Source organism: Amia ocellicauda, chromosome 6 (genome assembly GCF_036373705.1).
Source record: "Amia ocellicauda isolate fAmiCal2 chromosome 6, fAmiCal2.hap1, whole genome shotgun sequence".
NCBI lineage: Eukaryota > Metazoa > Chordata > Actinopteri > Amiiformes > Amiidae > Amia > Amia ocellicauda.
In genome coordinates, this window is record NC_089855.1 from 5,270,619 (window position 1) to 5,296,009 (window position 25,391).

At 44.3% G+C, this 25,391-nt stretch overlaps 1 protein-coding gene across 3 annotated transcripts in view; it reads left to right on the top strand.

The window, feature by feature from the left end:
* Positions 1-1,814: 1,814 nt before the first annotated feature.
* The window catches only part of shroom2a (shroom family member 2a), a 64,862-nt gene continuing 41,285 nt past the window's right edge, over positions 1,815-25,391 (top strand). Inside the window, exons 1-2 of one of the 3 annotated variants that reach the window (XM_066705897.1) lie at positions 1,815-2,918; positions 22,017-22,165. In XM_066705897.1, coding sequence (XP_066561994.1) covers positions 2,694-2,918; positions 22,017-22,165 — 374 coding nt within the window. In that variant the 5' untranslated portion in view covers positions 1,815-2,693. The remainder of the gene's footprint in view (positions 2,919-22,016; positions 22,166-25,391) is intronic. The other 2 variants (XM_066705895.1, XM_066705898.1) reach the window with 2 other exon arrangements.

Sequence of the window (25,391 nt, forward strand, 5' to 3'; positions counted from 1 at the left end):
CTTCCGCGTTTCGTCCGCGCAGCCACTGGTGTGGACGGAGCAGCGGAGAGTTTTGTCCCTTCTGTCGTCCCGTATTAATTTCTACTGTGGCTGCGCTTCATTCCTCCCCACGCAAGGTGGCCCTGTAGTCTGCTTAATTGATTTAATTATCTCTATTCCTTGAATCATCTCAATACATGTTTTTTTATTTTTATTTTTTATCAAGGTGCATTGACACTAATACGCCTTATTGCATATTATTTCTTAGACTTGGTAAATAATTTAAATGCTTTAATTTACTAGTATGGAATTTGTCAACTAAAGTGAAAATAACGGCATTCATTCTCAGAACAATGTGTATTAAATACATATATTACAAAGCTAACATCATAATAATGCAAGATTGTCCGCAAGCAGCACATTCAATGTCATTTAGTTTCATTGAAGATAATTACACACTTTGCCATTTGAACCATATTTTTACCATGGTAATCTATTCTTAACCGTGTGTCTACCATGCTACACCTTACTACAAACGTGTCACCATCTCATATTTGTCCTATGGTCCCATATTATTTGTTTAAGCTGCCTTCAGTTTGTCTTTTGAGTATTGGGCTGGTATTTCCATAGTATAATGGGGTTATGATGTATAAACAGGTTCATTACTCTTGGGGCTATTTCCATTGTATGATCAATAATAATAATAATCATTATCATAATACTTAAATATACTTATAGTAACTTATATACTAACATGAACATGAACAAAACTTACAGACACTAACATACCTGCTATTATACCACTTGTACACTATCACACTCTCACCGATACTACCCTGAGTACTACCACAACAATATTACACATTCAATAAAACATTATGTACTTTTTAATCTCTCGGTATCAATTCTATAGCTTATTGTGTCTGCATATGGTTTATTCTTCTTGCAGTGTGTCCAACCCATTGCCATTTTAACTTTTTCAATTGTCATATTATTTTGTTTGATTCATTCATTTGTTTTTCTCTCTTGTTATTTTGTTACTACAGGTATACATCTTTCCATGCTTCTTTGTGTTGTGTGCAGTTTCTCTATCATTGTTGGATTTAGTGACCAGATTTTAAAGCCAAAACTGAGCACTGGTCATATGCATTGATCATTGATTCCTTTAAATTGTGTGCCATTTCTTCCACATGCACTGCATCCCTCTTTTTACTATTCTTTTGATCTCCATCTGTGCTGATTTGTTCTCCAAAGGTAGACATAACTGTTGTCTTCTTCAAGTATCTTTTGATGAACTTACATGTTCTTAGCTTTCATAAAGCTGTTGAACACAACTTTGGATTTAGTCCTGTTTCCTTACTTCCATCTGAGAGGGCTTTCATTTGAAGCTGTAGGTCTGCAGGTGTTCTTGCAAAGATGGCGTAAGTTGTTAACACAAACTATATATGGGCTGGACACTTCAAAGATGGACACTGGAAGCGACTGAATGGATCCCAAGGGATGAAAAAATACCTAGAAGACGACCATATAGAAGATGAGAAGATACAATCATACAGTTTGCAGGCGTGGCATGGACAAGTGGAGACATCTGGGGGAGGCCTTCATCCAGCAGTTAATTGATATAGGCTTTCAAAACGGGGAAATAAACATGGAAAACCCTAATACTACTACAATGCTAAGTGTCTGCAGTAGCTCCCAGACTCAACACCAGGGGACACAAACACCCGTGAGCGCAGGCAGATGGCGAGCCGGCGCGGCGCTCAGGTACAGCATCAGCCCGCCGTGGCGCCCCCCGCTGGCCGGAGCTGGCAGCGCACCGTGTCATGTGAAGCGCAGTCTTCTGGAAACAGCTCCGCTGCTGCTCGCAGTCTACTTGTCACCTTATCCTGATCAGGGGAAAAAACATGGAGATGGAGGAAACCAGCACCTAATCTACCCGTGTGAGGAACCCGTCCGCCCTGCGAGTCTGCGCGTCTGGGGGATTTGAAAGCACCGCCGGCGCAGCGTTATGGCGCAGAGCTGAAGAGCGCAGTTGAAACTGAAGGCTGGGCAGAGCAAAGAGAGCAAAGAGAGGAAAGAGAGCAAAGAGAGCAAAGAGAGCAAAGAGAGCAAAGAGAGCAAAGAGAGCAAAGAGAGCAAAGCGGGATCGTGTCTAGGAAGTGTTTCGCCATCGGCTGCAGTTCAATGGATGACTGAACCCCGGCTAGGTAGCAGCTCGGCTCCTGCCGCAGTATGTCGGGCTCAACGACAGATCACACTGCAGTTTGGGGATAATCGGTGCATGTTAGATTAAGGTACAATAACTTAATCGACAACGTTTTGGATATTTTTATTTGCCTCCAGGTCAATTTATACTCGTTTTATTGTTATTATAGGGAGAGTATTTTCGAATACGACCCTTCTTTTGTCTTAGTGTCGTTTCTGTTACAAATCAGAAGGCGCAGTTTGGAGACTTTGTATCGCGCTTCATTGTAATCTTTATTTAAGAGCATTAAGTGTCTGGACAGTAGCGGCCAGGTGTTCATGCAGTTTTGATCACATGCAGCTTCTTTTTCAAGCCTGTATCTGTATTGACTTTTTATTTGACGGCACATCCTCAGACTCGGGCATCTGGGCCGGGCCGGACCGGACCGGCGGGTTTGTGCGGGTCCGCCGATGCTGTGCACACAGTGTCTCACGCCGAGGTGCAGTTAGTGCGCAGACCTAGACACAGCATGGACGCGGTGGATCACAGAGCCGAGCACAAGTTCGCTGGCAAGAACCACCGGCCGGTCCAGGGCATTGTTCACCAGGAGGTGCAGATCCTGGGGGGTCTGGAGCCCAGAGGCGGCGATGGCGAAGGGGGCAGGCTGCTGGAGGTGGTCCTGTCCGGCGGGGCGCCCTGGGGATTTACTCTGAAGGGGGGTCGGGAGCACAGGGAGCCGCTGCTCATAACCAAGGTGAGTTACCTGTGGGGCCAATGCAGGCTCCTCCATGCAGCGCAAGCCGAAACTAGGGTCTGCGTATTGGATGTAGCGATCGGGGTGTGATTGTGTTTGGGGCATTGTGACTCTGCGCAGGTCTGCACAGGTCTGCACAGATCTGCACACATCCTATTGGTATGCACTGGAACAGGTGTCCCTGCTGTCTGCGCTCGGCGCTGTGTTGTTTTTCTCCTTATTACCTGTATAGTGCCTATAGGTATGTCTTCTGTGTACACGTTTAAAATCCAATACAAACCACTGACTACGACATGTATACTAACCCAGTCCCAGTGCCGTGCTATTCACTTATTTAAATGAAACTGAGCATTTGAATTGCAAAAGTACAGACCTGTTCTCAGGTGTGTGAAGACGTACTGCAGTCTTTGGGTAAACTGCTGCTGTTCCTATCCCATCCAATGACAGGTTATATCTTGCCCTAGCCGATATATTCAATGTTGACCATTGGTTTTGAGTGGAGAGGCGCCATACCAACCCCTATAATGCGCTGCAGAGACGCGCAGTGCCCCCTGGGACAGCGCACTGCTTTTACGGGCGGCTTGTGAAATGCATGGAGCCATATAAACACGCTTGATGGTGGATTGGGTTTGCAAGTCTTAAATAACGTGAAGCAGATCAACGTGGGGGAGACTTGTTGCTGGAAATGATTTCCAGATTGTTCTAGCGTATAAACATAGTTTAAAGAGTTACATGACAGCAGGGAATGGACTGTATTTTGTTACCTTAGGAGACAGCCTAGAGTTCCCAGAAAAGGGTGACATTATGAGTGAGTAATATTAGGAAGGTTATACTTTCTCAGGATTGATTTCAATTTTGTAGAAAAAAAAAGAAACCCTGACGCAAATGAAATGTATTTAAATTAATTTAAATATCAGTCAAACTAGTTTAAATAAAAGTACATATAAAAGCAGTGTTTTTAAAACCCAACTCAATGCATCCGTAAGCTGCTATACTAAAATGCTGGAAAATTAAAATATCCTATATTTAAAACCCAGAGAACCCAACCACAAAAATACACACAACCTACTCGTACATATGCATACAAACATAGTCTGCACACACATCCCATCACTCGGTCATTCAGCCTCAGAGAATCCTTCTTCAGCGCCACTTGCTGAAAGTTGCTATAGGAGAAAAACATGAAGGGCCACTTAATTACAGTACTAATAACAAATACAGCACATAATCAATCAATCCAGTCCACAATCAGACAGATTGAAAGGAAGATTAATGAAGTGGAGCCCAAGCAAAGCAAAGCCCAGGACTGCAGTCTACTCTCTCGTTATTGTTGTTGTTGTTTAGATAAAATACAAATATAATTAGTTTAGTATGTGCATTGCAAGAAAGATTCATTCTGGAATGCATCAACATATTTTGCAGGAGGTTTTAGCCGAGATCTGGTTTGGATGGGAAGTGTTTTAGGCCCAGACCACATTGCCTTTTTCATCTCTGCACAATAAACCCATAAGTGAGCGCAGTTTCGCCAGCTTTGCTCCTCACAGAGACCAGACAGACGGTGGGTTTCTGGGTGTGTTGTTTGTATCACAGAAGAGTGTTCAAGAATCTTTACATCATTCTGAAAAATACAAATGACCTCCTTTGACCCGTGATGCCGAGAGCTCAGTGAAGGTATTTTCGAGGCGGTCGGTGTGGTCTGCTGAGAAGACATCACAGACAGCCTCTTGCTGGCCGTAGTTTGTTTTCTATTTTTCTTCTGAGCTTTTTCCAGCTCCTGTTCTCCGCGGGGCTGCTTGGCGTACATCTTAAACAGAAGAGGTCCAATTATTGAGCCGTCTGTTTGCAGTCTACTGTATAATCATCTTTCACCCACTGAAGCATTTTCAGGAGGAGCAATCAAATGATTCATACTATTACCAATTAACGATAGTTTAAACTAAGCAAAGTTAAGATAAAATATTACTCGGATAAACCCGTTTCTGCATGTGGACATTGTTGATTTACAGGGTGGATTAAGTATTTCTGACAATTATTTTCAATCCACAGTCAGTAGCCCCAGGAGATAAAACACCGACTATCTGAAAGAAAAAGGAAATGCATTAGAGGATGGGTTTGCTTTCTTTCACCATAAAGGTAACCTGGGGTGAAAAAAATATGATCCCAGGGTACTTTTTTGCTCTGAAAACTTTTACAAAGACTCCTTTCACAGTGTCCTGCCGTGACAGGTTTAATTAAAGTATAGTTCATTATGTGAAACGGCATACTACATACATGTGTCCCTGAAATTAAATCAACCGAAATTAAATTACTGGAAAAATAATTAACTAAACATATTTCTGTCCTGATGATGGTGCTGAGCAAGCAGTGTCCAGACAAATATTTGATCACTTTACTGCATGAAGATTTAGTTGATTAAAAAAACGTTCCATTATTTGACAAAAAAAAGCTTTCTATTGTGGCTTGAAAAAGCTTCCAATTCCCCAATTAAAGCTGATGGAATGAGGGCCAAAACCAAAACTTCTCAACCACAACCAACTGTGACCTATCCATGACTTGTAAATTACAAACTGATATCCAGATGTATTTTTATGTATTAGTAATACAACTCCGATAATAAAAGATACGTGATTGGGTTCAAATGTGTCATTTGTGCCTGTTTTTACCCCTCCTAGGTCAGTGTTTGTTTTGATAGAGGGACATGTCTATTCTTAAAATGTAAAATGAAAACCTTCTACAGAACACTGTTTCTAAACCTGTCTACCTTTAAGCTATTTGTTCCTCCAAAATATTAACACATCTGTTTTATGTTTGTCTCTGTTGTTGCTTTGCATATTGAACTGCACATTCATCCAACCCGTCTAGAATATTTTGATCTGGTAATCTAAAAATGGACAAAAAAAAAAAGGTTTTCCCCTTATGAAGTGAATGGCGACAGGTCATGAGGTGTGTGCTTTCTCCACAGCCTCAGGAAGTAGTTAATGAAAAACAATACTATAATACCAAAACATTTCATATTCAATAACTCTGTTTTAAAAGTACCGGCATCTCAATGTGTGGATTGTTTCAAATCCTGTCCCTGCTATTCATTGGAGATGAAACTAAGGCTCTCGGCTGAATGTAATTTGTATGATGTGCTGCTTATTGGATTTTAATATAAAGGTTGGTTATTTTTGCATTTGTTAACTTTCTTTTATTAGCTTTCTAACTTTTTCCCTTTCCCAGTATTGGTAAAGCTAGCCAATACAATGCAGTTTGTGTATCATATGAGTTATGGTACTACAAGTGTTTAATGGTATTCTCCGTGGAGTTGGAATGCCGTGTTTGTAATCCTGTTTTGTGTAAGATGTGATTTTACCAGCGACCTCCAGCCACATTTAACTATGACAATAGAGACACTGTTGCACCAAAACCATAAGATTTGTCTGCCCCTTGCCCACCATCGCAAAAGATACATTTGCGCCATAATTGTTACTAATGTCCTCATTTATCAAATTAGGGCAATACAAATATTTGTTCATGTCATGGTATGTATTGAACGTAGAAAAGAATCTCAGGTTTGCTCAAATAGCCATGAAAATTGAAAGGAAATAGAGCAGTACTGAGCAAAAATCCCTAAACATGTTACTGATCAGGTTCACTATATTGTAATTCAAGATATCTTGAGAATTCACACATTTTGACTTTGGAATTTAAGACTCATTTTGTTCACAAACATTGTGTGAGGACTCCTCCGGTGTACATTTATAGCCATTATAATGTTTTGACTCCTACATATAAGTTATGATTTTTCTAGGGAAATGATGTGATCTAAGAAGCTATAAAGAATAATTAGCTGATATATTGCGTGATGTGCAGTTGAGATATGTGCTGTTCTGGCTGAAACTGCTCTTTTCGAATCTTGACGGGAAGACAAGTTCGTGCTAGTGCTGCATTTTTCCTATACATTTTTTATGAACTATAAATGATGGGAAGAGTAGGTGTTCACGAAACTATGACAACAATTTGAAACAAAGTCTTCATTTCTCTGTCGGCAAATGAAAAGTGGATGAATATTTCACCAAACAATACCTTTAAGTGCAGGATTGAAGATTCATAACAATTAAAAAAAATATTTTTTTTTACTTATTGTACATGGAAAACAATTTGTGTATTAACTGAAAAAAACCCATAAAATGTTACTCATACTGGTATAGAAAATATTTGTTCTTTCATTGGTGACATAATTCTTCAGAGACAAAAACAAGTTTTACTGCATAGTCTGTGCATATCAGACCCTTTTAATTGACAATAACGAATATCTTGAGTTAATCAGAACTGGTGATTGTTTTCCCTCCTCCTTTATCTGTCTCGGTCCTTAGCTCTAATAAATGTATGGGGGAGCATCATTGTCGACTTGTTTCAGCTTGTGATTCACTGCGTGCCATTTTCGTCGATTGTTCAATCTGCTGGGAGTGAATCCTCCTGGAAATAGCATCTCGCGACAAGTAGGAGCTTGAGCCATATACTAGTGCTCTCATCAGCCTGGGAGGCAGTATTACACCTCAGTATTTTCATAAACAAATCAGCACCCGCCCATCACAACAAATGTCATCTGTAACTGCGTGAGAGAGGCGATGGGTTTTGGTCCTGTTGTCACATTTAGCTGCTGTCGTGACTTTCCTTTGTAGGAGGTAGTGCGGGACCCCAGGCCTCTGCAAGCGCTTGACATGCGGCATTCCTCCCTCTCTCTGGGGTCTTTCATTAATGCGGACTCCAGCTGTCAAGGTGGGCCGTATCTGCTAATGCAGGACAGCGCTGAACGAACCTTATCATACCGTCTGGATTGTACCACTCTCAGACAGTTGTCCCTCCCCTCCACTCTGAATTCCAGCATTAAGTTCAAACTCTGTACTTTGTAACAGCTGGGATGTCTTTGTCTGCTTCAGTTTCTGTGTTGTGACATGTTTCCTTTCCTGAGGATAGTAAAAGTGCTCTGTTGTTGTTAGTTTTTTAACACACACACACGGGTGACTGGGTAAAGCATGGCACCCAAGTAGTTCCTCTTTTTGTTTTCTAGCTTTCACCAGTCGGATGCAAGAGCTGGTGATACATGACACAGTGGTATCTAGTATCTGACAATGCCGATGTTTTAAAGACTGTGTGTGTTTGTGTGTGTGTGTGTGTGTGTGTGTGTGCATGTGTGTATTTGGACACCAAGCACTGCTGCACATAAGCACTGGCCAGTTCCTAATGTTGGTTGCTCGCTCAAGAGTCCAAGTTCAGCTCAGAAGCCGAAGGAAGTGTTTTAGCAGATACGACCTACCAAATCGTAAAGGTTGCAGATGATTTTGCCCGTGAAGTGCCGCATGGGCAAAATCATCTGCAACCTTTGTGATGTCAGTCCTTCACGAGGGGCTGCTTGGTTTTGTTTCACCTGCCAAGATGTTTCTAGGCTAACTTGGCCTTTTTCTCACGTGTGCCATATCCTCTGCACTTGAAAAGATGGAATATTTGACCATTGAAAAAGCTGATATCAAGACAACTCTGACCCCGGGCCATTGTTTCCAGCTGCTGTGAAAGAATTCGAGCTCCGATTAGTTTTTTGTCTCTCCCCTGAGATGCTGGAAGAAAGAGCAGCAGTGAGTCAGGACTCGCAGAGCCGGGGGTGTGAGGGAAGGCTGCTCGGACAGGCTATTGTATCTCTCTGTACCGGAGGAAGGATATGAAGGCTTTCCTGGACTTTCATCTTGTGTCCTGTTTAAAAATGTATATATATATGTACAGTAATTATAAATGTCTTATAAAAGTCTGAGTCAGCAGCCTGTAGGCTAAAGTATATTTACTGTACAGAGACGAGTTGGGTTTTATTACCCACAAAAACATAACGGACGTAGCTGAAAGAGGTGCCACCGTATATTGATATTTTGTTGTTGTTGTTGTATTACCTCGTTAAACAAGTTTAAAGGGCCGACTTCATTACAGTGTGCTGTTGTGTAGACCAGGTGGTAGATGGGAGTGACATTTGAGGCCTGTTGCCCCTCTACCTGGATCCAGGCATCGTCTTTCTCTTGTGCAGCTTATCCAAGCATTGAAACGTCACAGATCTGTTTTGGTCACTAGGACTTTCCACAGCATCTTGACCGGGAGTTGGCACAGTCTGGCAGGCATCATTAATGGGTTAACAACCGTTGACCTGACTCATAGAAAGGAGACGGGAGGTAAAATATAAATAAAGGACAAGATTTCATAGGGGTTTTCCACAGCCCTACATTTGCAGACATTCCGTCGTTATATCACCCTTTTTAAACTCCTGTATCGGTTGTAGAGTTGTGATTGGACGCTGAAGGGTTCCAGAAGGTTTTTCCACCTCCTCCCAGAATGTACTGGCACCCAGGCCCTCGCTCTGAGGGGTGTAGCAAGCCCAGCTCAGGCCAAAGAACAGTAAACGTGCATCAGTCCTCCCAAGGAAGCCTTCCATACTGCTCTAGGTATTGTAAATGTCTTGTAAGCTGTAAATGGATTGGTTGCAAAGTCAGGGAAATGCTCTATTGTGTGTGTTTGGGACTGTGACTATCAACCTTGAACTTTGAAGGCCTTGTTACTCATTTCAGTGAAAAGCTGGGCGCTGTGTTTGTGTAACGCCAAGGGCATTGCCAGTGTGTGTGTGGGAAGCTTGTCAACACGGCACGGCTGTAATAGTTCTGTTTGGGAATGGTTCCCCTTTCAAAGCAGGTTTGAAATGGGTATTATTGCAGTTTCACAATAGCTGTGTGAGCTGCCATCAACGAGGGCACTGTGTCAACAGACCAGCGTTGTTTCACCTGTCTGTCTCGCTGCCGATACAGCCAGCCCCCCCCCTCTGTGTGCCTTATCAGTGTGGGTCGATGACATAACCCCTACCGCCTGCTTTTGTCTGTAATCACAGGGACGAGCCTTTAAAATAGCACTCAAACCTTCGTTCTGATGTGTCTCCATGGCAGTTGGAGGGCGCTCAGAGGTTCAGTCTAGCTCCACTCGGCTCCCCGTCCTCACAGGCTTGTTGGCAGGAGGCAGTATTTTATGCCGAGCCAGGCCATGATTGGACGTGCTCCTCTGCTCAAGGTCACGAGAGGAGCTGTGAAAGCACACTGTGTTATTCCCCCGGACAGCTCGCTTTGCAGTTAATGGAGCTGAAAGAGTCTGGGGGACAGAGAGCAAACAAGGGCTCTGCAGTACCAGAGGAGTGTTAATCTGCTCAGAACTCGCGGGGGGTGGGGAGGCAGGTTAACGGGGGGATGTACATTTCTAGCGCTGCAGGATTACTGGTTCCGCCGTTACAGGTTAATGTTACAAAGTTGCAAGTGTAGTTTCTATGCATGTGTTAAAGTTATGAATTAAAAATGATTTAGAAATCCTATCCGGGCTGCACAGGCTGCGATGTGGCTTGTGTGACAATTTGTGACCGTCAACCAGGCACTTAAACCTTTAGTTATGAGCTTATCACTCGCGAAGAATCTTTTCACACATTCCTGTAGCTTCCCACTGTCATGCACTTTCGCTAAAAGAGGAAAAAAAGAAAACACAGGTTGGTGGAAAAGCTGTTAATGATCAACCTAGAAGGTCCTTGCTGGTTTGTTCAGAGGTGGTGGGAGATGCTGTTTACTGTGGACGGCCGCTAGTCCCACCCGTTTCTTTCCCCCCCACCACCTGCATGGAAGTAACCTGGGTCCAGAGTACACATTTCCCTCACTGCTGCACATGGACTACTGGCCTCTTGAGCTTAGAGAGCTGTGCTGAAGCAGGCATCACCCCCCCACACTAAAGAAAATGTCTAAAGGAGCTTGGCTGTAATCTACAGCATTCCTGCACCTTTCACTTTCTTTGCAAGTCCTCGAGAGGCTGCCATCACGCGTCGGTGAGTTTGCTCTCGCGGTTGTTTAGAGGAGAGAGTTCGAATCGGCTGATTGCAAGATCCTGAGGGTCTCCCCCTCCCCACTGTGTGAACGGGCGGGGCCTGCGCCGGACCCCCCAGGACTCTGCAGTGACTCTCTCGGCCCACCGGAGGACCGGGGCTGCAGTGCTCCGTGCAGGTGGGTGTGAAAACCGATTCCTCACAGTTTGTTTACGGTCTAGGGTCTGAGTGCACCTACCTGGGTAAATAAACCTTCCAGGGCAGTACGGATGAAAAGTAAATCCCTCTTTTATTGTGTGGAGCGAGTTCTGGAGTCTTTACTTATGTCAGAGGATTAGAAAAGACTAGAAAGTATTGCTAATGTTCAGTCAATGTTTGTTTGTTTTGCTGAATGTCTCTCAAATGCATTGTGCACATATTTGGTCTAATTAAGCATGGGGAATTGTGAACCCAGATTCTTATCCATCAGCATTTTAAAATAGTTTGTGTATCTTTGCTGATTTATAACAATGGCCAACAGTGAAGGCAATGGAAATGCCTATACTTTGCTGATATGGAGACTCAGATTTGATGCGTTTCATGCTCTTTGCTGTTTAATAATAATAACTTTATTTATGTAGCACTTGTCAAGCACAAAGAACAAAGTGCTGCACAACCAATACAAAACATACAAGGAAAATATACATACAAGGAATAAAATATACAAGGAAATAAAAAGATAAAAAGGAACAAGATGCAATCAGGAAGGTACATAAAAAAATGTAAAACAGTAGCTAATGAAAATAGTTGGGGAGAACAAATGTAGTAGAACTTGTAATAAAACTTTCTATGACAATGTATTAATAACTGTTTCATACATTTGCAAATGTATGAAAATGAGTTTTGAGATGCGATTTGAAAACACGGATGGACTTGGAGGATCTAATGTTAAAAGGGAGGCTTTTCCAAAGTCTGGGGACTTTTACGGAAAAAGTACAATCTCCCTTAGATTTCAACCTAGACTTAGGAACGGCAAAAAATCCCTGGTCTGAGGATCTGAATGGTATTGTGGTCTTGTAGGGACTTAGCATCTCAGCACTGTAGCAAGGCGCCAGACCATGCAATGCTTTGTATGTGATTAGTACCATTTTAAAATAAATTCAGAAATGTACCAGCAACCAGTGTAGAGAGGCGAGTACTAGGGTAATGTGTGAGGAACATCGGGAAAGACTCCAGGCAACGTACCGCTGCTGCACCAGGGAACGGTTTCTCTCGTCAGATGCCTGTTCAGGTCTTGAGGAGAGAAGGGGAGGTGTGGTGGTGGGGGGGCTTCTGAAGGACTTGCTTTTGTAACAAGCTGTGCCAGGAACCAGGGAAGAATGTCGAAGCCTTTTGAGAAGTTTGTGATTTTTTTCATTTGCTTCCTGACAGCCCCGCAGCCTGTTGGAGTGGCGAGATGCTCCACCTGTGTTAAATTTAGACTGGATTAGGGATCCTTGCTTTCTTTAGAACGCCCCTGGGAATGCAGGGTTTGATTCTGAGCAGGCCGTCCAGAGCCAAGTTCATGTCAGTTTACTGGAGGAAACCGAGGGGCTTCGGAGAGGAGGCCGGCTGCCGTTTGTGTGAAACGAGCTCTTTCTTGGCATGCGGCAGAATTTGCCCTTTTCTTCCGCAAAAACAAGCGGGAGAAGGGAAGAGTAAACAAAAGCGGCCCAAGCTGTTTTTCTTTTTCTTTTCCCTGAGGCCAAACAGAGAAATTGTGAATGTAAGGATTTGATCAGGATGTAGGGCAGAATTCTAGGAAGCCAATGACACAAACAAAACGCGTATCTTTATGAGCGATATTATTTGGAATTGAGTACAGTTTAGTTAAGGATAAGGATTAAGGATTGATAAATAATTAAGGATTGATTTGTGTTCTTTTTGAGAGATCTTGACACAAAACCGCTGCTGAAAATGGCAGCACAGGAGTCGGCTGTCAGGCTTGACATGAAGCATGATGGGACCAGGGGTGGGGAAGGATTGAGCGCAGAAGATGTGCAGACTTTTGGGGAATGTTCTTACTTCACAATTTACCCCTTTATCTTAAAATACGTGCTGGTGCAGGCTGGGTGTTTTAGGGACTGACTCTATGCCATAAAGCTCCTGGTCTTGTATTCAAAAAGCTTTCAAATCTGGTAAAATGAAAAACAAACCCCAGAATGGTACAATTTTCTTTTTCTTACCTAGTGTGTCCTTGAGTATCTTAACAGACAGAAGTCTTGTTTAAGGAGTTCTGTGAATCACAGCGTTGGGGATTTCCTACAGAGGACGTCCAGTGACCTCCAGTCTCCCTCAGTGACTGGTTTGACCCCTGCAGCTAGTCTGAAATTACAGTCCAAGGAGAACTGGTTGTCCAAAGCTTGCTTCTGAGCAAAGTTAAAGCATGACCTCAGTCAGATGCAGTTTGCTGTTGATGCAGCTATTTGTAGGAACCACAACACTGCCTATTGATGCAGACGTTGGTATGACTGTGCAGGTACTGTAAAACCAGTCTGGAGTTTCGACTCTGCCTGTTTCCGAAGCCTGAGGGCACATTTCCGTCTAAAGGGATAATATCGGGTTGCTTCTCTTTCATTAGAGTCGACTAATGAGCGGACGGTAAACGTGAAATTTGTTTTCTCTCGGTTTAAAAGAAGAGGAAAAAAAAGCGCAGTCATCGAAAGGTGATCGAGGGGTCTTGTGTTTCTCTTGTGGTGTTTGTCTTGTAGAAGATCAAGTTACTGTTTTTGTTAGGGGTCTTGTTACCTCAGTGTTTCCGAGTTGTGCAGCCCCAGCCGTGGGGGGGACATTCCTGCATGGATCTCACACATTCTCCCGTTTACAGACTGAATTCATAGCCATCAAACTGTATATTAAAGTAAGAATAGTGACACTTGCTTTGAATGACACGTTGGTTTCTCATATCACCTGACACCAATTGTTTTCATGAAGCTCAATAAAGTTTACAGGGAGACTGGTGCGGACTGCAGTGGAGTACAATTGTAGAGGAACCTGGAACTAATTAAGATTCTTAGCATACCTCTCACTGCTTTGATTTGCCAAGGGTTCCTTTCTACTTTAATTTAACCCCTTGTGTTCGTAAAACCCACATAATCCTGTTCCTGGAAAAATGCATGTCAGAGGCATAGTTTCAGGGTTTTGCGAAATCCGTTTCTATAGTTGGCTCTGTTTGAGATGCAAACGCTCCTATCAAAGGTTGTGGTCTTTGGTGGTGTTTGCATCACATTAAGTGGAAATTCTCACTATCTCCTCGAAATGCTGAAGGTCTAACGCCTCCCAGGCATTCCCTTGAGTGCTGTTTCCCCAGAATCAATGGCAGAGAGAGACTGACTTTTTAATATAGACAGATGCCATGGGTTGTAAAGCTGTGTAAAGTGTCTGCTGTGTTACACAACAGCTTGCAGAACTGCAAAGACATCGTATTGCCAGTTAAGCAAATTGAAAATATGATTGCAATGTGTTTTTTCTGAGATTCTCAGTTTCCTGGCTGAATTGAGAGCATTTTAAGCCAACAGATTCTGAGCTAATTGGCACCAATATTAAACCATAAAATATATATATTCTTTAAACTAAGGTGTGGATCTACAACCTCTAATTTCCACAGGTGTGATTTTAGCTGCCTTCTGTAACTTTAGAGTGGATACAGCATGCTCTCTTTTTGTAAAACACCACTTTTGAAAATGAGGAGAAAGTGTTTGTTTTTCTATTGGTTTTATTTCCTTTTTTTTCTTTCGGAGTGAAATAATATTTAAGTAATTGTTTTTTTCCCCTCCCCTTCGTTTGCTTTGCTTTGTTCTAAAAAGCTATTTTAAGGACAGTTTACCCCCTGGAGAGTGGAAATAAAACAGGCACATTGTGTCACGAGACACCTCTGCCAAGGCTGGTCTGACAACTGCTCGCCTCACTGCCCCACTGCACCCTGGGAGGGGAATAATCGAGCTTTGCTGTGTCAGGCTGCCGATTTACATTGAGGGCAAAAGTGTACTTGTATGGTGCTGCTTGGGGGGGGGCAGGGGTTCAAGGTTAATTTTAAAATGAGTGCGGAAACCCCCCTCCTCTGCTCCTTTGTTTGAACAGGGAGTCTGGAATGTGCAACATGCCTCGCATTCCTCCGTCTCAGGTTCTTTAATTTTTAACCAAGGTCCCGCTCACAGGCTCAGACTGTTATTGGAGTCGCTCGGGACGCGTCTCTCGCGGCTCGGCCGGCCTGCGGGCTGTCTGTGGCGCTCTGGCATTCCTCTGTTATCTGCCGGGTTTGAGCGGCCAGGCCTCGGCCCATAAATCCAGGGTCCCGCGCTCCTGACACCGGCTCCTCAGAAACCCGTCTTCCCGTCTCCCTGCCTTCAGTCTCTCCGCCTTTCATCTCCACACACATCATTACTCCTACCTCGCTCTGTTTTCTTTGTGTGAGTGTTTTTTTTTTTAATCAGCTGACCTCTAGTCTGTGGATTCTCTGTCTGGCATGACCTTGCATTTCCCTGGGGAGTGGTATCCTACAGAAATGGCCCTTATCGACGAGGCTGTGTCTCCCGTCTCCTTGAGCTCTTCTGCGAGAAATGAAGCAATTTCTAGTTTTTCCCGCCGTCTCCATCCCAAACCTGAAAACACCACAATTTACCAATAAATCATTCTTCCACCCCTCGTTATTCTATCTTCTCAGGAAACACTTCAAATGTACTAAATTCGGGTCTTCTGTGGTAAACCTACCCTGCAGAGGCTATATAATTAAAGCTTTTAGATCGAGCTCTGGACAAATCTGCTGGTTGTTGGTCAGGGATTTACCGCAGTCTGCGCCCACCTGACGCATGCCAACATGACATGGTCTGGCCCAGTAAGAAGGGACAGTATACTTCACTGGTATCTTATTTGCAGATCCTACACCTTTATGGCAATTTCCACACATTTGGAAGCAGGCTACAGCCTTTCAGTACCTAATACTGAGCTCCGGTAACAATAGGACATAAATTCAAGGTTTAAGGGGCGGGGGCGGGGAATAAGGTCTGTCGGTTTTGGCGAATCTGACAGCACTTTGATCTTCTCTGCACCGTGCGATACAGTGACTTGTATAACCTGCAAATGTGAAACATATTTAGATGGAAAGAGACCTTCTAGTATATTCCTATGGGACTCAAATAATCTGTTAAGAAGCTGTAATCGTATGCTATAGACCAGGGTGCCCTCTCGTCTAAAGCACGGCAGGAGGGAGGTCCCACAAAATGACTGTTTTTAAAACAAAACAAAATGCACACCGACTGTTTTGTTTTCCCTTGTATCCTCCCTTTAAGAAATAAGATTGAGGATTTTAAGATTAGCAGCTCTTTGCTTCTGTGGGCGCTCCTTGCCCACCCCCCGCCTTGATTGACAGAGATTATTCCTTTGCCAAACACAGCTGATCAGAAGCCTAGAGAGGGAGCGAGCAGCACACACTTGAAAAGTCGTCGGGATGTGGACGGGAGGTTGTTGTTCAGTGCAAATCATTACGTTTCCCTCTCGCCCAGGTACGCTCCCAGTACGAGAGCCGCTTACTCGCTTAAACTCTGTAAACCTCGGGATTACGTGATGAAATCCATCACCGCTTCCCCTATCGATCTTAACTGGGACAGGGTTTCCATGGGATGTGACTGGTTTGTCACTGTCGGTCTTATGCGGCCTGACCTTGGCGTCCATATGTTCAGGGTAACCATAATCTTTTCAGCAATCCCTCTACACTTCTACCTTACTTTTGTATTCCAAGGTTAGCTGTGATACTGCAAGGATTTTAAGTGTTTTGAACTTCTGAATTGATTAACATTCAATTCAGGTGACTTTTTGAACAAATGTGTGTGTATAAATGCTGCAGAAGGCCCCAGATCTCTAGTTCTCTCTGTGCATCGTCCAGGACCAGGCTGACCTTCTTTTGAGCGAGAAGAGTTTGCAGTGGATGCAGACACCCACGCGGGTGCATATGACACTCACATCCCTGCTTTTGGTCCTGTGTCTCTCTGTAACGATGCCAGTTGTGGCAGCGCAGCTCTCCCAAGCCTCCACTGGTGATGGCTGTCTATTGGCGGGTTTAGACGAGGCAGCTTTTGGCAGAGGGCAGAGATCATTTTTCCCCCTCAGCATTTCAGCTGTGCTCTTGATAAATACCGGTTTTGAATACGATTGAAACAGAGTTCTCACCATAGGTTCAAAACAAACAGGAAAAGAAAACGTGAAAATGCTGGTCTTGGCCGGAGACCTTCTGTAGCTGCAGATGAAGTTAATAAACGGGGCAGCTGGCTGGCAGCGCATTACGACAGCCCCAGCGAGTGTCTGGTCCCGCGATTTGCATCCACATCTGCTGCCAATGAACTCCTCTCCCAGCACTGTGCTCTCCCTGGGCCGCCGCCCGACGGTTGGATTTCATTAATGTTGTCAAACGCCGGTTCCGTTTTTTTGTGAAAATATCATATTGTTTTACTTTTAGGAGCCCAGATCCGCACTCCCGTGTGATTAATAAACCACATTCAGGCCACAAATCACCGGTCGGTGCGCGCTCTGCTCCGGTAGCACCAGCGCCGGACTGATCGAGTGCAGCACATTTTTGCTACTGCCATTAGATTTATGACTCACGATTTATTTCACGAGGTTGCAAGAGAGCGTAATATCTTTACCGGGGGGCTGTAAAACGTGTCTGACGGGATGAGTTACACGACTCCCTCCGTTTAATAAACCAATTTCTTTCGTTAATAAAACGCTGGAGTAAAGTTTATGGATGGAAGTGCTGTGGGTCTGACCACGGCCTGGAGATCAACAGGCCTCGCTGACAGGGCTCTGTTTACAATGCGTTTTCAGCAACGCGGCCGCATTCATCCCGACCACATCCTGCCCTGCCAATCCACAGTCCAGTGGGCACGAGCGGCGAGCTATTTATAACAAAGGGGATGACGGGACACAAAGGAGAGGAGGAAGACGAGCCGCAGGCCAGAGCGATTGGAAGGGGCCTTTATCGGCTGCGTGCTGACACACAGTATCTACACCCTTTCCTGCCTCGGCCTCGGGAAAGTTATTCTCGGTGCTCTGTTTTGGTCTTCGGTCCCCGCCCACGTCGTGCCGGTCCACAGCGGCCGATGGACAGGCATGCGGTCTGTGTGCTGAAAGGCAGGGGAGTGTCGTGGGGGCAGGGACCCTCTCTGAGTGCCGTGGAAGGAACGCAAACAGCCCAGCGCCTTCATTTAGTCCACATTCACTCGCATGCTGTAGCTGGCAGGGTTTCCCCTCCCGAACAAGTATAGTGAAGCGATCGGTTTCCATTTCAGTATGAAAGGCAGTAATGTGTGTACAGAGTTGCGCTGTGTGTCTTCAGTCCAAAGTATGTCGTTACAAAGTCCCAAGTGGACAATAGACTAACAGAATACAAGATTATTAGATTAGGTTTCAGCAGGCTGGATTTACACACTAATCATCTTCCACTACTGTTTTGCCTTGTAAAGGTCTAGTCTAAGCAAAAGATTTATTTTCTATTTTGTGGCTTTATCTGTGTAAATTGTCTACACAAAAGTATATATTTTTAGTGCCACAACTTGTGCTAGAATGTAATTTCTGTATTACAAACAAAAACATATATATTTTTTTTGTCTGTTGAGCGTAGGACTCTGCAGCTAAAACCTACAGGCCCCAAGTATTAGCTCAGTAAGTGCCAACTCGGTTTAATTTCTGCCTCTGTTTGCTGTACAGCTCAGCTCCTAAGATCCTCTGCAGCCCTGTGTCGAGCTTATCAATATCCTGTTCCTGTTTAGTTGGCTTTAACAATTACTCTGTAAAACTGCTCTCAGTGCTGTATATTCAGCTGGTTTCAGTCTCGTGTATGAGGCTAGGGAATGAAGATTAAGAGGTAGTAAAATGACTACTCTCCCTTTGTATTACTCACACAAAATAGGAACCAAAGTGGCATATTTACAGATATTGTTACATCTCATCGCCGTCTGCCCATAGCGATCCACTGCTGGAAGAAGGCCTCCTCAAGATGTCTCCATTTTATCTACAGATACTCTTTTCCATGTCATGCCTGCAAAGATTATGATTTCATCTTCCTATTTTTTATGTGGTCGTTTTATTTTTTCATCTCTTGGGATCCATTCAATAGCTTCCTTTCTCCATCTTTGCTTCTTGCGATGTATCTGCCCCATTGCACTTTTAACATTTTAACACACACACACACACCCCTATATATATATATATATATATATATATATATGTGTGTGTATAATATATATTGGCTGTAAACTTCACAGATGTCAGCAACCTATGATTAGACAGACGTACCCAGTCTTGTCTAATCAAGTCTTGCAGTGTTTTTCTGTGCTGCGCTCCTAGGCTTTCAGGTCTTGATTTGTGGACTTTAAATGCGATAAAGCCCCACCAGACCGCAGAGATATGTAAAGTGCGCAGGTCTGCTTTATGTTAGACTGGTTGGGAGTGGAGTTGGCCATCTGGAGTAGGTTAAAAACTCTTCACAGATAAATTATTTCAGCCTATTTGTACTTCGTACTGCCAGACCGCTAGTTCTTTTTTTTTCGGTTTGTTTGTTTCTTTTCAGATGTATTTCTACGCCTGATGCATAGGGCCAATGGTAGGCCGGCTGAATCAGTATATACTCTGTGCTATGGCACGACTCCTGTAGTTTTCCAGCGTTCATAAATTAGCTGACGCCTCTGATGACAATTTGAAATACTGCTGCTGATGGGACCCATGTGCGTTCGGTTCACCATGAGATATAAAGGGCTGTATTTATTCAGCTTTTTACCATCATGCTGAGTTAACACTTGTTTTTCCTAATGAAGACAAAAGAGGTGAAGTGTCACTTTAAACGTTATTTGAGGTTAACAAAAGTTTAGTTTTTTTTTTAATTCACTACTAGTAGGCATTTGATTATCATTGTTTGTAAAGGTTTACTGTGTGTAAAACAATGAAGAATATTTTGAAAATAGTTTAAAATTTGTGTAAATATATTTAAATGTTAAAACTATTCCTTTCACAAACTAGATACCAAAATAAATATATTATTCCTGGTTCTACTGAACATACTACACATCATACAACAGGCCAATTGTCTGTTCGGCCTTATGCACACAAGCACGGCCCGTGAATGAGCTTTTCACAGGAATAAAACTGCTCTACTTCTCCTTTTGAGGTGACGGCAGACAGTCCGGCACAAAGGTGTATTGTTGCGGCTGCACCGCGCGGTGGGCCGGTGACTGTTCTTGTTAAACCGGTGTGTGCGCTCCACGAGGATGGCAAGATCGTCTGCTTTGTTGGGCATGAGGCAATGGGGTGAGTCTGACTAGAACAAACAGTGCCATCTGTGCCAAGGGCCTGAGCTCGTCTCTCCGACTCCGGTGAGGGACACAGGCTTTCGAACGGTCCAAAGGTGAGGGCCACACTCGTATATCCCTGTCGTTTCCTGCCCTTGGTGTGAAGTGCCTTGGGTGCGTAAGGGAACCAGAGAAAAGGCTTTAAACTCAAAGCAGGTGTCGCTCTTGAGAGATGGCAGAAACCTCGTGCTGCCGCCTGGCCCTCTTATGAAGTCATTGCTAGGGAGGCATGAGTGAGTCTCGGCACCGAAAGGGTTTCTGTCTCCACTGCTAAACCTTTACCTGCTCCCCATTATTAATGAGATCATCTGTTCAGGCTCGAGTCATTGGACCGCTTCTGAGAAAAAATGCGTTACGCAGCACTTTAGGAATTTCCTTGGAGAGGAAAAAAAACACAAAAATGCCACCACCTCCTCCCGAAAACACTCTCTGGCACTTTCTTCCAAATCCAGCTCTTTATTAAAAAATAATAATGTGGGGATTTCATTAAGCTGGTGTTAACTGGGCTCCGATAAGCTGCACAGAGAAGTGCTGTGGCAAGAGCCGAGCTCAGATACGTGTTGGATTTAAAGAGCTTGCATTCTTCGCAGGCTGTGTCACACATGCCTTCACAGGCATTTGGCACCTCGTATTCCATAAACGCTCGTTAAGCGCTTTTATACCGATGTCTTAATAATAACTGAAATACATTGCGTTTGCAGTTCCTGCCGAGAACTGCAGGTAGACACCGTGAGTGTGGGAGTGGACCCAGTCGTCCACGTGTCGTTCACTCATTGATCGCTAATGGCACGTGATAATTCATCTCAGGTGACAAGCATGATAAGAGATTACACCTGATGCAATTAAGGAATTACAAAAAAGTATAGTGAGTCAGCTTATCTAGAATAAGAAATATTTGCTGTACAACACATTTTGTGTATAATTTTAAACCATGTAATAAAAAAAGGCTTTGGTTAAGTGTCACAGTGGTATATTTGAATGCTGCATAATAAATTGAGCTTGTAAATATGCGTAATACGGCATTCCCAATATTTATGGCACCAGGGCCTACTTCCTGGAAAATTAACGCTCCCAAGCCCTTTCCAGAGGAGTTCTTAATGCTGCACAGTGTTGAGAGTTGATTTGGAGAGCTGCAGCTTCGAGGTTAGCCCCGTGTCGGTCCATTTCCCCTGTCCCTGCTCCGTCGCCCTCAGCCCTGGCATTCGCTCTCAGAGGGCGGCTGTGTGCCACCGGCCTGCGTGGGAATGGGATGATGTCATCGTCTCCTGATAAGTGTTGCTCTGACCTGCTTCTGCTCTTTATTGTCTGGGAAGTCAGCAATACAGACCCTTGGCAAGAAACCTTGGTGCAATCTGCTAATATCAGGCTGCTCTCTCTCCCTGCCCTGCTCAACTGTGTTTATACAGGTGCCAGAAAACTCCCATCACCATTGCATACTGTGCAAGTTCCCACTGCGTGCACAGCGTGTTATCACACTCTGTTACACAAGCACGTCTGCATTTGTTTTCTTTTTCCTTTGTAGGCACTATTCATTCCCCGGATGCCATTTGCGGGCGGCAGGCTTTATAGAGGACTGTTCCTGAATGTCCAATGTAGGGCAGCGGCATTTGTCCGCTTCCTGACTTCACAGAACAATTGCTGTAATATACAATGTTGTTTCTGACAGGTAAAGGAAACCATGTGGCATTTCCCGGATGAAATGTGAGAGAATCTGTATCACGGGCGATTCGGAATGATTCACAAATTAAAGGAATGTCAAAAACCTCAATTTCACCCCGTGCTTAGACAGCCGCTGACGCACGGATCCCGGCCGGAGCAGCGTGTGCGTGGGAGTGAGATCCCCGTGTGACCGCCTGTGTCCTTGTCTTGCAGGTGGAAGAGGGAAGCAAGGCCGCGTCCGTCAGGCTGCAGGCCGGTGATGAGATCGTGGGCATCAACGAGGTTCCCCTGAGTGGATACAGGCAGGAGGCCATCTGCCTGGTCAAGGGCTCCCACAGGACTCTCACACTGGTAGTCAAAAGGTAAGACGTGGTTTTGGTTTTTATCCGTCGGCAGCGAGAAAATGGTACGAAAACTTGGCGTCTCCCAAAGGAGCTCTGACTGCGGCACCACCACCTCATCTGTGCCAGTCGCAGCATTGGCCTCCCAAGTCTACCGTGGTTTTGTTTCTCAGTATATTTGCATGGTCTGTTTTGGTGTGGGTTCCCAGTTCTGCATGGGGGATGCCACACAGGCAGAAGGCGATGGAACCATACTCTGATCTATCAAAATATTGCATCCTTCTCCAGACCTGTGTAGAGCAGGTATCCGCCAGGGCTGCAGCCACAGAACTTCATATTTATCTGCTTTTTCAATAAAAACCCAAGGCTCGTGGACACCATAAAGCCCCTGCTGAACAAATAATCTGGCGCCTAAGTTTAGCTCTCTCCGGGGTGGCCAGCAGACCACACAGCAGCCAGGAGGTGGGGAGAGCTTGCAGGGGGCTGAACGTCTTCTCAGCATGAAGGAATCTAGCCAGACCAGATTGTGTTGGATGCAGCCGTGATGGTGTGTTTGAAAGCTCATGCTCTTGCAGGCGAAACCAGTTGACCTTTTCTTTGTAACACATGTGACATGGCTCCTCCAGCGTGGTGCGCCGTGTGTCCAGAGCACGGCACTGGTTTTGATGATCGCACCGTGAGGTACCTGTGGATTGAGACTCAGTTTTGTTGGCTTAAGACAAATAGCTGGAGAATTAGACAGACCCACACAGTTAGTTTTCAGTGTTCAGTCATACCTGTAGTCAGCTGTAGAACTAGTTTCACTGAACAGATCCATGGGGCACATTGAAGCAGGAGGGGATTAAAAACATGTGTCTTTCAACGGCAAGGTATCAACTTCTAATGTCTTTCAACAAACTACCCAGCCAAATGAATACAACTGTTAGGATCTGCTTGTACTGCCTCATGTCATGAAACCAGGACAGCACACAAACAAAACAAATATTTGTTTTTACAGTTTATTATGAAACACTTGTTTTAACCCCTTTAGAAGAGACAACACACAAACTTGTGACATCAGTACTGCCATTGCTCCACAACCTGCTGGAGGGTTGTAGGCGTATGGGTTGGAGGGGAACTTGCGTGACTTGTGTGTAGCAAAATGGCTTTGGGCAGACATCAGTGTTGCACGTAAATCCCAGGGGCTTAGAGGTTGTGATTGTTATCTTCTCTGGGGATTCAAATGAAGTACATTAGCTCTTCGTTAGAGGATTGATTCACCACAGCACACCCAGAAACGTCCGGGGTAAATATGCAGAAGTGTTATTTTTGTTGTGTTTTTGTATTCAATTTTTAAAAAATGATTTCCTTCTTACCTGGCTGGAGCAACACCACTTGTGTGCTTTGTGATGTAATGCTCCCAGGTAGGTGGTGATGTCATCTGCATAATAAAACTCAGTATTTTACAGTCGGACGCTGCTTGCTATTGATTTCCTTGTTCTTCCCACACGCTGTTGGGATTTAAAAAAGGTGTTTGCTTCCCTAGGTATCATTGACTCAGCCTTAATTGTGAAAGTTGTTTGCACACGTATGAGCTGACGTGCGACTGCAGTGCATGTTGACAGAGCAGGCTTTTGTCTCTGAAGCGGTCTCAACCTGTGTTAGATTGTACCAATTACACAATGTATTTTGATTTTTCTCGTTCTTTTGTTCTTGCGTTCCTTCTTTCTCTCTAGACTCCAGAGCTGATGTGTGCGAGCAAGATTTGTAGGCATGCCGAAACGGTTATAGATTGTGAGTTTCAGTTTGTTCTCTGCAACTAGGCCTCCGAGTGGTTTGTAATTGAGTGTTGCCAGTCCAGGAAGCTAGGTTTACCAGGGGTGACACACAGACGCAGCGTTCTGCGGGGAAGGTTCGTTTTTGGGGTTAATGAATCTTGGAGCGTATGTGCTTTGCGAAAGGGAGGGTTGCCGTACTCTAATTACACTGTGCACGCAAATAGCATCTGCAGTTGACAATTTTGCTAGCCCACAAATGAGACGCAGTCCGAATTAGCAAACAATGCGCAGTGGTAACGGGTCATTACGGAGCCACAATGGGCAGAAGCACTACCTAGTAGACATCGCACAATATTGCCAGGCCGTGGCATTTCACTCTGTGTGTGAACTACAGCGTGCAACTAACACCGGAGCCTCGGGCATTTCTTACAGACTCTTTCCTCTAGGACCCAGTGCTCTGCTGGGGATTTGTCTTGCATAGTTTGTTTGAAAGCTAAAACAGGATCGTATTGTTCAGCTCAAAAGCAATCAAGCTCACTGTTTTAATAGTAAACTGAAGCCTGACGCTAATATGAGCATTCTCGTGTTACAGGTTCAGAAAGTGAAAGTGTAATTTATAAGTTTATTTCTTTTGCTGGTGTGTTTGTTCTCTTGTAATGAAAGCTCTGCAGGGGACTGGTGCAATAACAGCATAAAGGCTAGCCCAGTATCCCAGAGAAGAGTGCTCCTGCATATTGTGAAGCCTGTGTTTGGATATTACTACATTTTTAAATGAAAACTCCATAAAGGGAAGAGCTCGGACTGTCCTTATTCAATTATCCTGGTCCTCTGCGCATCTTAGGGTGTATTGGATTTTAAGCTCTGGATTTGATATGTCTTCCATTGTGAGCTATTTATTTTCCCTCAATAAAGATCCTCCTTTTATCCCAAAGGCTGCCGTGTTGTGCAGGTGAGATGTAGAGCTCAAGGGAGGATGACAAAAAGGCAAAGCACCTAAATGAGTAGGTCACAGCTGAATTTGCATAAGGTGATCTCATGCGAAACGGAGCTCACACGCAGTCGGGTGGAGTCCGGTGAAATGATTACGGCGTTATTCACACGCTGCATTCTGCGCCGGCTCGGCACTGATACTGACGGGGCTGACTCTAAGGTTGGAGGAGCAGCTATGAGACTTTGACGAATGGGAACTACGTGGGAAGAAACGAAACCGACAAAGAAAAAAATGGCTTCGCCTGGCAGGAGAGGAAAAAGGATTCCTCAAACACACCCAGATTGTGGTTTTGTTGGCTTTTTTTGGGGGGGGGTTCTTGTTTACACGCAGAACTGTTTGAAATTCCTCCTGATTGTATAATTGAAATAAGCTGCTCATGCATAAACGGGGAAAACGATACTGAACTCTGCCCAGTCAATCATCTTTAAACTTCTGCTAGTGAACCAAATCCAAATAACAATAACGGCTTCATGCAGCTCTCCTGTCAAGAGGACAAAAC